We start from the raw sequence: 13,001 nt of genomic DNA on the forward strand, positions 1-13,001 counted from the left end.
AAATTTATCGGTTTCGCATACTGAAAAATCTCTTGGCTGAGCTCTTACCAAGAACACTGGTTGGGTAGATGCTGCTGCAGCAAAATAAATAAATAAATAAAACAGTGCAGTCAATCAATCCACTCAGGCTTGCACTTCCTGTTTTTACCGCCACTACCTGGGACATTAGAAGGTTTTATTGACACAAGGAGGGGAAACACTAAGTGGATGGAAGCCACTGATGGGACCATACTTTAGATAAAGCATTGAGTTTTAGACAACAAAAACACATTATTGTCCATCTTAACACAACCCCTTCCAACCATTAGAATTAGGGTTCAAATATGTATTGATTTATTTATTTTGTACACCATAAAGGCCATTTACTGCGATTTCAGGAAACAAAAAGATAAGCTAAGACACATGACAACTGCAGGGAAAGCACTTTTCTTCAGTTCATGTGATGTCAAAAAAAAAAAAAACAGGTTTCGGTAAAACAACATGTGTATACCATTATAAACACAACCTACTACCATATGATTTCAGTTAAACGTTTTTATTATTATTTGAAATAGCCAGTCATAAGAAGCGTACTGTAATGGCGAGTGGGAAACACAAACAGACCTTCGCCCAGTGGGAACATTGCAGGCAGGGAAAGGGGAACCAATTAAAACACAGCTTAGACAGCCTATGGTAAATCATGTCTGTGTTGAAATATTGTAGAGTCAAAAGTTTATTGGTCACACAATGTGCCCTTTTGAATCCATATCCATATATACGGGATCATGTCATAGAGGTACAGTCCTGAATATAGAGAGCAATGAGGTACATGAAGGGTTTCGTCTAGTCTCAGACTCTAACATCCTGTACTTCATCATTAAACATGATGGGTGAGAACCCATTTTGTTTTATGTATTTAATTTTGTGGTGTCACGAGTTTCAGAGCAGGGGAAACGTGTATAAATGTTTGACTCTGAGAAAAAGGCAGCCAACTGACATTCCTATTAGAAAAGGAATGATTCACATAAATTCACCCACAAACTTTTCAACTTATTTCCCAGGGGGAAAAATGCTGACATTGTGGCAGCTTTGGCAAACCATTGTACATTGTGTTAAATTCTCAGTGAATGATAATCAGTGGTAATCAGATTGCATCACATTTTAAGCCTTTGAGCACAATGCAGGTTACAGCTGTAGTGCTGCTACTTTTAAAGCTAAGACAACATGTTCGATTTTTCATAAAATCTTTTAAAACCCCACAAAAGTAAATGACAACGGCAAACATCTAGATTATGATAATCAACTAATTCCACAATAAATAATGCTGTTCTACTGTAAAAGAAACCTAGGCTTGTTCTCTAAGAAAATAAAACCCAGGGGAAAGGTTTGGGCAGATGTGCAGTATATGTATTCTCTTTGTAAGAGGTCATTTTTGTTCTAACATTTGTGCATGCTTGGTCTATTTAACTAAACACATTCCATGTATGAAATATTAATTCAGAATGATAATTGTAGTCTGTATATATAATATTTCATGGAACAGTATAGGCATAAATGTACTTCATAATATTTTATAGCACAGACACAGTGTAGCTGCCGATAATGCTCTACATACATCAAGGTACACAATGTGGCAAACACTGAAAACAACTGTGTGTGTGTGTGTGTGTGTGTGTGTGTGTGTGTGTGTGTGTGTGTGCGTGCGTGCGTGCGTGTGTGTGTGAGTGTGGTAAAACACACTGAACCCAAAGTCAGATAATGGTACAGCACAACAGATTGAGAATATGTGAAAAAGTTGTTCTCTTCACATGTGTCTGCCATGAAATGTAAACTAACATGACAGACAGAGACTGTTAGTATACTTTTTAGCTGTGAGCTATAGCACTTTGAAAATTTGATTGATAATGACCTATGATTTCATCTCTGTATTTTCGACAGAGTCAATGCTAGGAGATTTGCAAAAGAATTATGTCCCTAAAAAATTCCACACAATACTTTTCTTGTAATTAGCAAATCTTCTCAACCACCAAAAAAAGCTAATTATTTCTAAGACTTCAGTGCATGTTTGTGTAGACTAAACATGCTCAATTATATATAATATATATATATATATATATATATATATATATATATATATATATATATATTACATCTGCTTCAAAACATATTTAAGACCTAAAAGTGGGCATGCACAGAAAATCGACCATTGTTGCATTAGTGTTATCTGTACTTTCAATTAGTTCAAGTGTGATAGTAGCAAAGCAAGGCCAGGCACAAGGGAGAGATCTTCAGCAGTACATTTATGCTGATTTATAATGATCATTAAAAGGAAAAATGAAACACGCCGGCGCAAGAGGCTTAATAACAGCAGGGATGAATGTGTACATCCACAGCTCAGAGCTTCAGGGGATGATGAGGTGTCCACCCTTTTTCTGTGTATTCTCTACAAAGTGACCCTGTGAACAAATGCTGTTCAGCTCTCCCCTTTCCTGTTATATACTGTATACACCAGCAGCTATAATGGATGGGGCTGGATCACAGACCGATAAGATAAGGATCTTTTCACCTCTAGCTCATGTTTCCTTCCACACTTCTGGGACATTTTTCGTGCCATTCTGCCCTTATTACAGATATAGATTTATGGAGCTAATGAACAAATATTTTGCGTTCTGGGTGACCTGGTTTGGAGATGTGGGGGTGACAGCAGCACACTTTAAATCAATCAGCTATTAACAGGAATAGCAACTGGATTATACAGCCAGAAAGAAAGAAAACAAGACCTGATCAGGCAATGCTCATGTAGACTGCTTGCCTGAGGTGGCCTATAGAAGCAGAACATGTGACGGTCTCTCAGTCTCCATCAGTCAGTGAGTCGTTCAGTCACTCCTGGAGCGTAGGACCTTGTACATTTCTTAGTGCCGTCTCTTCCTTTGGATCTGTAGTCCTTACACCTCTGTAGGACTTTCCAATGATCAAATTCTCTACCTAGGGCTGGGCTAGGACTAGGGCTAATGGATAATGTCCACCTTTTTCCACTGCTCTTTTTCAGATTTTTGTAGGTCTATAAATTTAGGATTACAGCTTTTCCATTAGCCTTGTTCGTGTCCTTGAGCCAAGAGGGGAAAGTAGGGCTAATGGAGGTGATATCCACTGTTGTTAGCATTTTTGAACTAAACCAGGAAACAATTGCATTACATGTTACTAAAGAGGCAAAAACATCAGGAAGAAAAAAATGCAGCAAAAGGCAGCTTGGCTATACATATATATTCACATTATAGTGTGTCTTCTCTGAATCAAGTAATGTTTATTTAATCAACATGTTTGTGTAACCAACTTTTGATTGCTAGCTATGTGAAATGCAAAAAGAATTCTGCTTTCTAGCTACTTATTGACATTGTTTCCCTGGCTTGAATTCAATATCTACCTAGCTTGCTGTCAGCTAGTCAGAATTGCCGTCATGTTGTTATTACATATGACAGCAATTCTGCGATATCTTGAGTGGAATTAGAACAAGGGTTAGAAAGGTTTGTATAGCTTGATTTCTGTTCTGTTATTACAGAATATTGTCACAGGGATTCAGCCTAAATGTATATGGTGAGATATTAAAGAATCACACTTTCTATACAACTATGTGTTGGCCAGTACAATTCCATTAGGTAAGCATTTTAGAATTTTAGAGTAAGTTATAACATGGTATGGTGCTAATGTGAGATGATTCAAACCCCAAAGAAAAACTGCAAAACCGTCTTTAATATACACATATCTTCAGAAGCACTCTCCATTGAATGTGAAACTGTTGAATTACACAGTAGTGCACAGTCTGTACGTAGTAGTATACAGTCTGTACTCGCATTCACCTAATCCTACTAGTTTCATTTCAGTGCCCATCACTTATGCATTTACGTGATTATTTTAAGCAGTCTGCTGAAAAAAAGAAACCCTTAAACTCATCAAACTTGTGGAGAGTGACAACGAATCAGCGGAGAAAAGCCTTCTGGATTATAGCTCCTGAGTATCTACGGTAATCCTCAAAATCTGAGCAAATCCAGGCTCAACTATTTTAAACCCACTGGCCATAAGGACAAATAAATCACAAAGAAGGATTTGGTCAATTTAGTAAGCATGAAATTAAAGACCAAGCCATTTTTTTCCAGTTTTCTCATTCACACTGCATTGTCATGTCTGTCAACATAAACAAAGCATGCAGTAAAATTCAATGAAAAAACATTTTAAATGTAGTCCATGTGAACTAGATTCAGGATAATGTAGAAAACATTCAAAATGAAATTAAATAGAAAACCAATTATACTGATATTATCATTATAATAATGTTTTAGTTTATTTCAATTATCATTCATTATTTGCACATTTTAGTTATTTTACCTTATTGTACCATTCCTCATTCTGGAAACCAAAAACAAACACAGTGTGTTTGGCTTGCATATTTCAAGCAATATTTTTAGATTCAGATTAAGATTTTAGTAGCAACAAAAAAAGCAGTGATGCAGAAGGAGAAGTAAAGTTGTTTTTATGCCTTTTGTCCTCTTTGCAACTCTGTTTATTCAGAATCACTGCTTGTGTGCTGGGCTTGACCCGCTGTAACAACCTGCACACAGGCAGCATCTGTTTTTCACACAATACGTCACACAGTGCACAACAGAGTCCTCATTGGAGGATAGGTCCTACTTCACCGATATCATCTGAGCACCTCACAGGTGCCCAACAAATTGCAGGGTGGCTGAGAGCGGTGAGAGAAGAAAGTCTTGGCTGGCCTACCCAACCTTATCTCAGGTGGGACAAAACCAGTTTGCTCCGATGCTGTGGGATCCAGGTCATTGCTGGAAAATTACACAGCATGTTTCAAACCACCACTCCGTGGTGTCACAAAAGCAATACTGACTTCAAACACTTGGGAATGTTCTGTGAGACAATCAAGAAAGACAAGAAAAACAACCCAGGCAAATATTAAGCAAAGGAAAATAAATAAAAAACTATCCTTCATTTTTATCTGTGAAAATTCCAGACGAATAGCTGAATAGCTTTTGATAACTCTACAAGTTATCAAAAAAAAAAAATAGTATAGCAGACCAGAATAGGAGAGCATGCCAACTAATTATGTGCATGTTGTTGTAAGGAAGAGTAGATTTCTGTCATATAACAGGTGATGAGGCTTTTTGTAGCTTTGGTTAAATAGTTCAGAGAAATCAAGAAGCCTCTTTTGTTCATCAGTCAGTACTGAGTTATGCCTCAAACCCCAAGACAATCCTACAAAGTAACTCCAAAAAATTCTTGAAATTCGAGATGTATTGATACTATATATAGGTCAGAGCTCCTGGGTGAGATAATTGTGTGATGCTGACAGCACAGTACATTGCTACCTGCCATAGTCCGATGGACAGTGAGTGGCACTGGAGCAGCTAATAGCATGAATAATTATAATAATAAAAGGGAGAATAATTATGAAATTGCATATTTTACCTGATCTTCTATTGTCTGTGTCTTCCATTTACACAACATTATGCCAGTTTGTTCTTTTCTTCTATTTCATACCTTTTGTGCATGCTTTGGCAACACGTGTATATGTCATGTCAATAAAACTAACTTAACTGAAAAAATTGAAATTGACAGAGAGAGAGAGATAGATAGAGAAAGAGAGAGACAGACTGAAAAAAAAGAAAAAAAGAAAGAGAAATCTGTGATGGAAGCACCAGTCAGCGGCAGCAGCAGTCAGCTCCACAGCTGTGACATAGAGACCGGAGGCGGTGCAGCCAGAACCTGATAAGTGGATGTCTCCTGGGAGCAGCTGTACCGTGATGGAGTCACGTAGCGGGCCATAACATACACTGTCCCATTTATTTAGAAGACAACCGAGAACCTTTCATACAGTACAAAGTAATTCTGCAAGATAAATACCTTTCATTAACTGCAGCAGTTAAGTCATTGTGTCATACCTACCATTTCATATTTTATAATAGTAGGAATAATGATGTAAAAACCAAAGGTCACAAACAACATGGTATCTTAACAGGGAGGAAAAAAACCCAAATATTCCTGAAATACAGATGCAGTGGTGCACCTTTTTTAAGGAATTGTGATATTTTTATTTTGATTAGGCCATATGTTTTAGGGGCTATATACATTTGTGCAAGATGGAATATTGTAAAGGACATTGCTGACTTACCATATAGCGCAGCAACTTTTTCTTCTAAATTTACTCACAGCATTACCACTAGTTTGTACTTTAAATATTGAAAGGCACAGCACTGTGTGATTTTTGAGGGTGGCCATTTTGTCAAAAATGACTTAAGTTTGCCGTGATACGTGTGTGTGTGTGTGTGTGTGTATGTATATGTATATATTTAGCTCTATTAATATATTTAAAATCACTAAATATTGCTTTTTTGATATATATTTCTGCTTTGCAGGTTGGCAACTTCATCTTATAGGGAACTACAAGCACTGTATATGCTGTCTACATTAGTAACTGTCTTTACGATATGTTAATATAATTCTCTTTTTGCCTTTCCAGCTTCACCTGCTGTACTGTAATTTACCTCCTACCACTCTTTCCACCATTTAATAAGCTATTTTCACTCCTTTTTCTTACTTCAGTACAGACAAAATAAATGGGTGCAATGAAGTGAGCCTTTCCCCTGCAATGTCAAACTGCAGTCGTCTTCTGTCTCACAGAACTAGGCTTAGAACTATTTCCCCTTAGCCTGTGAGAGGCTCCCAAAGCTGTCAGAAGAAAGAGGAACACCTAGACTCTCTTAACATGAATGGACCTGGCAACAGTATGCACCCATCAATCATCCCTCTTTTCCCATTCTTTACATGGTCACTGTGTCTAACAATGTTTATCAATAATAAATATTATATATATTTTGGTATACTACAGATGGACACAATGTTGTGCCCTTTAACCATTGCAGGGAAACAAAGATAACTGGTTATGTAAACCTGACCTACATGCCCTTGAAATAAATCCAGCCTGACTCTCCTCGGCTAATCAAGGATCACACCCGTTTCGATAAAGAAGTGTCTTACATACACAGGATAAGGAAACTTGGCTGGATATATTGTTCCAGAATACGATGTGTTTTGATAATGATTAGCAACGTACACAGTGCTATGTCAGCCACTGTCCAAAGGACATCCACTCATACCGTGTAACGGTATCCTTCACAAAGGATAAGGGGATACTGTTTTTCATTCTACTGGCCAGACTATACCAAGAACTGAGTGCTGAGGTGGATTAACTTTTAACCAATTAATGGCTTATTCAATGAGATGGTCTTCTTGATTTAAATCCAAAAACAACCACTGAGCTACGCTGAGTCCTCTGGACAGGAATGGGGTGTTTTAAGAAAAACAATAGATATTTACACAGTCATTTCCTCTCTCTTGAACTAATGACATGTTAGCTGACTCAGGAAATAGTTTTTTTATTGTTTTATTTTATTTTCTTCTGAAATGGGTTTGCTGTAACCCTCATTATACTACTGAGAATACATGCCATCATGAAAATATAATGATAAAGAGGTATATTGATCTCTGAATCAATCCGAAACCCCTGAATAAGATTAGTTATTTTTCCTATGCTGATTCATTGTTCTGTAGTGTTTCAGGGCCAGAAGCAAAATGCATTTAAAACCCAGAATGTCTCCCGATTTACTGTAAAAGCTTTCACTGTTTCCAGGTCAGTGACATTGCTTTTATTCAATAACTTAATTTACCAGACATGTGACCGCAGCGAATACTTCTAGACCCCAGCCTTACTCAGCTCTTCCAACAAATGCACAAGCCTAAAATGTCTTTGCAAACCCATGCCTTGTTACAGAGTTTTCTCTTCTGTACATTGGCGTATTTTCCTGGTATCTGCATGGAAGTATTAATCGGAAATGCAAATGGACAACAATCTAGAATTTTCAAACATAAACTATTTAAATTAAATTTCTGCCAAGCAGTCGCTTGCCCTCATGTGGCATTTCCAGTTAAATGATATGTTCCAAAATATTTATGAGGCGGAATGTTTCGATTCTTAGCAACAGAAATAGCACAGCAACCGATAAAAATGAGGTTGTCAAAGTGGCAGCGTTTGGCCCATCAAAGTCTCCTGAGCAGATTCTTCTGTGAGGGTGCAGAATGACAGAGTATGTGTTCCCCTACTGAGCTGAGGCTGTCTCCAGCACGTACTGTAATCAGTCTTAAGTCATATGGAGGATTCAAAGGATCCGGGAGATGAGCAGGCCTGAAAGGAGATTTGTGACACATGGAGCATTCAGATGCCGTGCTGCTGTACTGCTGTATAATGCAACATGGCAAACCTCTTTACATCTTTTTTTTTGTTCACTATTAGCCGACTCCTTCAGTAAGGCATCTTTGTGGTTTAAAGATGGGATCTGAGTTGTAATTAGAGACATCTCTGAACAGCTAGGGGAAACTTGCCAGTATGCTAGAGAGGATATATACAGTCATACACAAACACACACACACACACACACACACAAATTGAATATATACAGACGGTTGCCACTTTTATAAAACAATGCTAGGGCTATCATTAACTGGGTCGCTTGAAACTGAATCTCATTTCCCCACACATGTAATGTTATAATGAGGTTACATTCATAAACAGAAACAGAAGGGCTAGAAATCACAATTGAAAATAATAGGAGAGAACCATGGGATTATGTCATGATTGTCATGATTACTGTATATTTAAATATACTTATTCAGTACAGATATATATATAATAGTTGATGGTTTGGAAACAATAGATCACAGAGAATGGCAAATCGCAAACCACACTCTTCGGACACTCTTCTGGTTTATTTAGCTACAGGGTGAGCGAGACAGTGCACAGAGTTAAAGGATAAATAAATAAGTCTGCGTCATCTCTCCCTCACAAGTTTGCTGAATGAACACAACAAATTAAAACAAGAAAAAACAGCACATAAAACTAAAACAAAGGCCCCAGATGTGGAAAAAAAAAAAAAAAAAAAATCAAAGTTGACTTTTTAACTTTTGTCTTTTGCCGGCTCTTTGTCTCACTCTTGCTGTCACTGGTCAGCATCTCTCGTAGTAAATAATGATTTTGTTTCAGAAAACAATGGAGGTATTTTTTTTTTAAATGTTACCAAGGATCATTGTAAAACAGGAAATGTCAGTATATGGACATTGATGTAGACGATGCTCTGAAGTTAATAACCAGTTTCAAATCGGGTGTTATACAAATGTGTGCTAAACATTTTTCACACATAACAATGAAAACTGCTTGAATAAAGAAGTGTCAAGTTTCTTCTGAATACTGATACCATACAAACTAGGACATCCAGCAGCAATTGGACAATATAGATATATATACGTATATTTATTTCGGCAAATCATACATACTGTAAAAATGCATGTTATTACTAAACAGTTATGATTGAAACAACATGAGTCAATGATCTCCATTGTTTAAGTGTGGACAAAAAGCAGAATATCTCCAGTTGTTGATGTAAAAGCTTATGGTTAAATGACTGTCCACAAACAGAAACACCGAACACAGGACAGAGTCATAGGTACCCAGTCTCTGGATATCTTCTGTTTGCTATACTGCTTAATATGCTGAAATGAACACAAATGAAAAAATGAATAAAATAAGGTACTACATGGAAGCATAGCTGTCCTTTTGCTAATTGATGTTTCATACACTTTTTATGTGTGTCTTACAAACAACTGAAAAAAACCACTTCATTTTCCAGCAGCAGTAAATATCTGAAACCCTTTTATAAAGGGTTATGTGCTTTTCTACAATCTAACTTCTAGCTTTATTATACATGCTTAACCCTTTATATTTCTATGTCTCTTACCAAAAGGCACCATATACCGTAGCCTCTAAGAATGGACTAAAGAAAAGTAAACTCATATTGATAGCCTACAAAATACTAATGCGCGTGTGCATGAGTATGCATGTGTGGGTGTGGATTTTAAAACATTTTTAAAACATCTCAAGTCATTACATAAATGTTATAGCAATTCAGTTCTGATTTTTAAAATTTTTCTGATCAACATCCTGAAGAATGTAATAAAAGAATTCAGATTCACTATATTTGACTAATTAAATAATTTGAATCAACATATTTGTTAAAGTAAAGGATGTATGAATGAATGCATTATTCAAATGGTGACTATAACACATCTCCTCTCACTTTGTCTTGTTCTGAAAACACGCTCTTCACAATACTGATTAGTGTGCATTTAAGATATTGAATTAGCCATATCACACACAGTTTCAATTCATAAAGTCTTTGAATCTTTTGTGTATACCTGTGCGGGTATTCCCACAAATCCCATCTTATACGATTCCACAAAAGTACACAAAACCATTTTCAATACATTTAAATGTATTTTGAAAAATAAAGAGGACAGAGGAGAAATAAGACAGGATCCACATGAGTTAAACCTTGAAGAAACCGATCTTGTTTGAATGCACATTCTGTTTGACAGCAGATATTAATTAAATAGACACATTGGCTAGACTGCACTTAAGATCACTCTGTGGTCACCCTTCACACTAAACATCTGACCTGTCTCACAGTCTCTCACACAAGCAGACACACAACCACACACAAAAACATACACATGCATATAAAATGCACACATACCCATACACACAATCACATGCACACAGAGACAAAGCATTAATTTCATCCTGTTCTGCTGCTCCAACTGCATATTTGTTAACAGACTCATTCAATCTGATTCTCCCAAATACTGGTGTCTCCAGCTGAATTCAAAAATGTCATTATCTAAATACCAGGGGGGACAGAACAGCTACATGTAAGCTTGGGGACCACTAGAGAGTGATCTGGCCCTAACACTCAATTATGAATGCAAGGAAGTGCCCCTCTTTAATTACCTATGCAAGACATTTTTAATTTACTTAATTTGAAATTAAAAGTACAAGTAGTCTAAGTAACACTCTTAAATTTGCCATTGAAAGAGCAGATCAAACCACTTTGTGGTAGGATTTTACCTTCCTTGCCACTTCTATATGTTGTCCATATTTACTAGGTTATTCTGTGTACTACACTTAAAGGTATGATATCATATTTACTGTGTCATGGCAAATTGACAACGAAACCACAGGACAATGTCAAAAAGATTTCAGTGCACATACTGTATACATGAAGATAAAAATGGTGGCTGGGCTGCACCCACAATTCTACTGCACGTACACACATCTCAGAACTCTTGAGTGGCATTTTTGCTTGCTGCAGTAAAACACTTCTATAGTCCACGAAGCAGTCACATGTTACCTAAGCTTGGGATGATGAAACTGTGAAAATATTTATCTGGTGGCAAATCAAAAGTGGACTTGCCATATCAGCATGAGTTGTCACTGTGCCAAATTCACGAAACTATACAATAGAAAAATAGATAAATTCTACGTGTGTACTTTTTTCACAATGACATTTAGCTCTTGAGAATCTGGACGACTGAACAGTCTTATGTACTGTTGCATATTCTGCAGCCCTGTTTTCTCAGGAGAGTCTGATGTCTAACCTATGACATACAACGTGTAAATTCACACAGCAGGGTGCACATGTTTGTTGGAACATCATTCAGTTATACAGTTATCAAATGAAAATAAAAAAAATTATAATCTTCTCATTTCTTGATGTGGGAATGAGTTCCACCACAACAACAATATTAAAATTAATAAATAAAAATGTAAAAAAAAATTAAAAGGACTACCTTGCACCATGGTGCCAAAAGTCATACTTAAGTATGGATGCAGGCTGGCTATAAAAAAGAGCAACTCCTTTGAGAAAGTAACTATATTATGCATGAATGGGGATCCACCAGTGGAGTTATGTTGTTTTTCATCTCAATCTACTGTATTTCAGTCCAGTTTCAACTGGTTTTCTGATTTTTTTGTCTGATTAGACAACTATGAAAGGACAACTGCACACACACGTTACTTTAAAAAATAATAATAATAATAATAACATAAATAAAATTGCCGGGAAAATTTGTAATTTGCTTATACAAATTGTACACACTGAATATAAATCCTTCAGCTGCTATTATGGTGAGTAATCTGCCCGGGTTGTCACCTAGAAACGTGCAATTTGATCAAGAAACAAGTTTGTGAACTGTGAGGATTAGGACACATATGCGTCATCATCGTCTTCGTCGTCACCATCATCCTCCTCGTCATCGATCATTTCATCTTCGTCATTGAAAACCTCAGATTCATCGTCCTCGTCATCAGAGAGTTTGTATAAATCTCCACTGCCAAAATCACCAGAGGACTCCAATTCGACACCTACAAAATAAACCACCAAAAAACAACCAGCATTTGAGTAAATCTGGATTGTCCATTGAGGTAACTGACACCCCCATCATCCCATTCAACAGGCTATTTATTTCCAGTTACAGTGTTTTCAATATTGTTGGTACATCATGAAATTCAGAGCACACTTTCGGTCATTTATAATGTTCATACCGCAGTCTGTTGGCCCATGAGTCCGTGACCCGGCAACCTCATTTCCATATCTATCGACACACCAGCACTGGCCGCTGCTCCCGTGACACTGATGAGACTTGTAATATCCATCTTCATCACAGGATGGGACATACAGCCCTGGAATTACACGTTTTAACAAAATCTCTCAATCTTCCTCCGAGATCACAGAACAACATCGTAAGTACAGCAATGACATGGCATCTGGGACTTGGCAATTCAGAGCGTGACAATGAATTGATATTATTCATTCTTCAATGTCTAAACAATCTTGATACATTAGTCTGTGCCAATGAGTTTTATCTTTATATGAAATACATGGTAGTCTGAAACCATATGACCCAATGTTGTCATTTTGAGCATGGGGTCGTTTCCTATAGCTCTATACTTCTATAATTGTGAGAGTTTGGAGAATAAAGCTCATCCAGCACTGAAATAACTGAAATCATCAGAGATAAAACAACAGGGCATCTAAGATCCCATAGTAATAATAACCATAATAATC

At 36.9% G+C, this 13,001-nt stretch overlaps 1 protein-coding gene across 2 annotated transcripts in view; it reads right to left on the bottom strand.

Annotated features, from left to right (window-relative positions):
- Nucleotides 1-11,996: 11,996 nt before the first annotated feature.
- spock3 (SPARC (osteonectin), cwcv and kazal like domains proteoglycan 3) overlaps nucleotides 11,997-13,001 on the bottom strand; it is a 35,278-nt gene continuing 34,273 nt past the window's right edge. For both annotated transcript variants that reach the window (XM_036516799.1, XM_036516798.1), the window contains 2 exons: nucleotides 12,479-12,616; nucleotides 11,997-12,298 (listed from right to left, as the gene is read on the bottom strand). In XM_036516799.1, the coding sequence (XP_036372692.1) occupies nucleotides 12,135-12,298; nucleotides 12,479-12,616 (302 nt within the window). In that variant the 3' untranslated portion in view covers nucleotides 11,997-12,134. The remainder of the gene's footprint in view (nucleotides 12,299-12,478; nucleotides 12,617-13,001) is intronic.

This window comes from Megalops cyprinoides, chromosome 22, assembly GCF_013368585.1.
Source record: "Megalops cyprinoides isolate fMegCyp1 chromosome 22, fMegCyp1.pri, whole genome shotgun sequence".
NCBI lineage: Eukaryota > Metazoa > Chordata > Actinopteri > Elopiformes > Megalopidae > Megalops > Megalops cyprinoides.